This window comes from Rhagoletis pomonella, unplaced genomic scaffold, assembly GCF_013731165.1.
Source record: "Rhagoletis pomonella isolate Grant_MI unplaced genomic scaffold, Rhpom_1.0 Rhpom_scaffold_12785, whole genome shotgun sequence".
NCBI classification, from domain to species: domain Eukaryota; kingdom Metazoa; phylum Arthropoda; class Insecta; order Diptera; family Tephritidae; genus Rhagoletis; species Rhagoletis pomonella.
Window position 1 is genome coordinate 1 of NW_023471313.1, and position 4,525 is coordinate 4,525.

The following is a 4,525-nucleotide window of genomic DNA, read 5'->3' on the forward strand; positions in this document are numbered from 1 at the left end:
TCACGCTCATATTTCTCAAGTGTACGCTTATCGACCATACCTGTTAGGTACATAATCTGACCACCTATTGTTGATTTACCAGCATCTGTAATATAATTATTATGTGAATTAAAGCCATGTAATAGATTGAAATTTCAGAAATGTATATGTAAACACTTGGGTTGGTCGTTTTTTTTTTACTAAATCGCGTGGTATTTCCGGATTCTACAGATAATTCTAAGCAAAAGTGTAGAAGAAACCATGGGTCGGAAGTTAATTTCGAGCTTGCGCATTTTCGAACGAAAAAAAAAACCTTTTCACGATATTCAAATTTTTTCGCCTTTTCTTAAAACTTTGCATATAAAATGATTTTAGTTTCCTACATTCGCTTTATTTGTTTATTTATCCAGAAGTATTTTAGCAAATATGTACAAATATTCATACTTTCCAATTTTTTGTTTTTTTGTGAAAAAATAAATTTTTCTTTTAAAAATGCGCGCTAGAAACTTATTTCCGACGTATAGTTTCTTCTTTTTTCTCTTAGAATTATATATAGAAACCGAAAATACCATCCGATTTGCCGAAAAACTTTCGTCCGAACTATTTGACCAACCCTAGTATATACATACGTACGTAATAGGGTTAAGGTAAGTGGCATACCTACCAACATGTCCAATGAAGACAACATTTACATGTTCTTTTTTACTACGCGATTCCTCAACTTTCGGTGTTTTCTTCTTAGAGACCTTGGGTGCAATATCATTTTCTGCGTCTTCAATACCATCGTCAGCTTCCTCTTCATCCGGAGTTATAATTGGATCATCCTCAATATCCCAACTATCAGCTGGGTCATTTTCTGTAGAAATAGAAATATTGTTCAGCAAAAATTATTAGAAAAGTTTTATAAGTTGTATATCATTACTTAAAAACATACATAAGTAGTTTTACTAAATAGGTACTGTCTTTTTAATGTTAAAATTGGCATAAAAAAACTCACTTTTTCTAATCAAACGTAGCATTTTGCTTGTGATTGAGGTACAAAAAAAGCAAACATAAAAAATACAACTAAATTTTTCTCTATTTACACCTAACAAAATTAATGAGAAACTATGAATTTTCTTTAGGTCTAAGTTAACCCTCCGATGAGTGACAGTGCCGATGACGTTAGATTCGTGAGAAGGTCCTTAGGGACCTACAAAGAGTTGCTCGATGTTTCGACTGTACATGTGCAACTTCTTTGGTATTTATGTTGTCTTTTGATTAAATTAACGTCCTGAATATATATTAGGAATGAAATAATTTGAAGAACAAGTGAAAAAAAAATCAAAACATGAAGACAAGTAACTTGTTATTTCTTCTAAAATTGTACAAGGTCCCTAGGGACCTTGTCACTAATCCCCGTACTATATATGTTGAAATCTCAATAACACTCGAACGTGATCCCGTATCCCTTCGAAACTTATTTTAAACGATTCAGCTTAATTTATTCTTGGAATACATGTATAGATTCTTTTCAAAAATGCAAGTAACTTGTTATTTCTTCTAAAATTGTACAAGGTCCCTAGGGACCTTGTCACTAATCCCCGTACTATATATGTTGAAATCTCAATAACACTCGAACGTGATCCCGTATCCCTTCGAAACTTATTTTAAACGATTCAGCTTAATTTATTCTTGGAATACATGTATAAATTCTTTTCAAAAATGCATTGAACAAAAAGATATAGGCGCATGAAATACGAAAAGGTCCCTAGGGACCTTCTCACAAATCGAAGGGTTAATAGAAACTTTATTACAGTGACGAACCACATGCAGCCATCGTCTGACTGACTACCATGATACAATCACCCCTATGCTGTAATCCGTCGTACTGCCGTCCCTAAATTGGAGCGCTAAGCGTTGCGTTATCCATTGTCGACGAGTGTCAGCGCGCGCTATCCCCAAATCAACGCGTCGTAATTTTTGACGTTTTCTCAGATCCTCTCGTTTTTATTCTCGTTTCCTCTTTCACTTTTTTGTCCTTTCTCTTTCTTTCCGTCTTCCGCATCCAACTTCAACACGTAACGCCCTGTCAAAAATGAAAATTCCATTTGCTCGGCGTTAGCACCGCGTTATTGTGGGATGCTTCATACAAATTGTATGGGCATGAGGATTTTTGACAGTTGTTTGGCGCTTGACGCGCCAATTTAGGGATGGCAGGTAGATTCGATTTTGCTACGAATTTTAAAATTGGTATGCTGTAATCCGCGTTGCCGTATCGTAATTTCGAAATTCGGGGACCATCTTCGAAATTCGTAATGTTGGTTTGGTATGCCTGAATCCGACGTAGCTGTAATTTGTATGTATTTGTCGGAAATTTTCTACGAAGAGCAACTGGTGTGGGAGCGAAGCGTATTCTTTTAAATTATCAATAAAATAAAGTGTGGAAACGCAAAAATATGTATGTAAGTTGAAGTGTGAATAAAAAACAATGTATTATTAAATGTTTACAAAATTATCAAGTCGACAATCAGAACAAATCCCTCGCAATACGAAAAACTGGTGGAATGCATGAGCGAAAGGCCGGACATTGCCCGAGGCTTTGTAATAGTTAAAGAGGATGTGGTGGAATTTTGGGAAAGCGTTGCAAGATTTAAAGCAACACAATATTTGGTAGAATGGACGCCCTTAAAAAGAGGGAGCATATATTTATCATTTAAGCTAAATGGATCAGAACTGTCTCGTAGCAATCTCCTTTGTATATTAATGCAACAATTGACTGCAGCATGTTCTTCCTCCTGAGACAAAAGTGCACCGGCCACTGAATCCATTCTATTTTACTTAATTAGGGAAAAGCTTTTTCAAATACGATTAAACATTTTTTTTAATTTCACTGTTCACTTGCGATTATATTTATTTTGATTTGTTTCTGTCAAAGCAGCTGATTAAGAACTTCGAATTTCACTATTTTAGTTGGCAACGCCGTTGATAGTTACGATCGGATTACAGCATACCTTTTTTCAAATTTTCGGAACGGAGCTACGAATTCGTAACTACGAACTTTCGGATTACAGCATAGGGGTGAATAACTTTTATAGAAGGTAGTTTCACTTCAAAATTATTGACATAAACCGTGTCTGTGACAAACACGCAATGTGGCCACTGCTACGATAAAGAACTTGGGGGTTATCGCTTGTTATTTTAGATATTTTTTAACAGAACATGTAAAGATTTATATGTTTCATAACTGATCACTTAATGGTGCATTTGAGGGTACGAAAATAAACTATATTGTACGTTACTATTTCGTTTCGTTTATTACTTCAACAGTTCGGTACAATACGAAAACCAAACGGCTGAGTTCACTTTGGCGATAGTACACTACAGTAGTTTAGTAGTTACAGACGAAACAACAAACGAAATGAATCGTGCAGAGAAAAATATATGTATGTATGTACATATATGCAATAACTAAATACAAAACTTATGGCTGCAGTGAATAAAAAAATAAAAATGTTTTTTAATTGAATTGGATATGAAAATTTACAGAAAAAAATATTTTTCACGTAATTGAAACGTACCCTATGGTACAATTGTCACAAACGAAAAGCAAACGTTTCTCGTTGGGGAAAATGATAGTGAATCTAACAATTTGTTTCTGACTATGTACAAAACTGTACAAAACCACAAATGATATGATGATCGATAAGCAAATGGGAATTGTTTTGAACAGTTTATTTTCGTACCCTGGTGCATTTACATGGTATGAATCTGTTCATAAGCCGTATGAATTTTCCTATAAAAGAAGCACCAACTCTATGAAGAAATGAATGAAAGCGATATATATTTAACAATTTTGACTTGTATACTAGACAATATTTTTTTTTGTAAACAACAAATAAAAGAATTTTATTTTGTGCTAGCTTCGAAACCAGAAGCTTATTTTTTTGTTAAATGTGCTTTAAAAAGGACCTACTGCCAATAAAGCCTTGTGGATTGCTATTTTTCCATATTTGTAATGCTTCCATTTAAACATCTTTGTGGAAAAACAGTTTTTTGTTCAGAATTGCTTGTTTACGAAACGTTTGGCATAAGTTGAAATCATAGGGATGCCGTTTTCTTCCGTTTCTCAGTGGATTTTATACTTGAATGGGCACCAAAATATGTATGCAATACTTCTACATATCTTCGTTTAAAGCACAAAACCGCGCATAAAGGAAATGTAAAACCTCGTATGGGAGGTTGCCTAAATTTTAAAAACGGTTCTATCTTTTAAACTTAATAATCTTCTCTCCTTATGTCTAAGTCGATATTTTATTATATCGATATTTTATTATAAATGGCTAAGGGCTTGATGTAAGGAGCTTCCGATGACCAAATATCTTTTTTGGCACAAATTTCTGTTCCGAGGTTTTGCAGAACAACGATACGCGCTTTTGTACTTTAAACGACGAATATGTATATCGCTTGAACAATATGTTAGTGTTTGGCCTAGCTTCTCCTCCGATATGCGGCGTGCGTGATTTTGTCACACAAAGTAAAGGACAGTTTTACGCCGACTCCGAAC

The 4,525-nt window shown here is 34.5% G+C and overlaps 1 protein-coding gene across 1 annotated transcript; it reads right to left on the minus strand.

Annotated features, from left to right (window-relative positions):
• Positions 1–6: 6 nt before the first annotated feature.
• LOC118756893 (eukaryotic peptide chain release factor GTP-binding subunit ERF3A-like) lies at positions 7–998 on the minus strand (the record flags this gene model as incomplete). Its single annotated transcript, XM_036491629.1, has 3 exons — positions 977–998; positions 644–835; positions 7–85 (listed from the first exon to the last, which is right to left on the minus strand). Coding segments are annotated over exons 1-3 (293 nt in total), but the record flags the coding sequence as incomplete, so codon positions are not given.
• Positions 999–4,525: the final 3,527 nt, after the last annotated feature.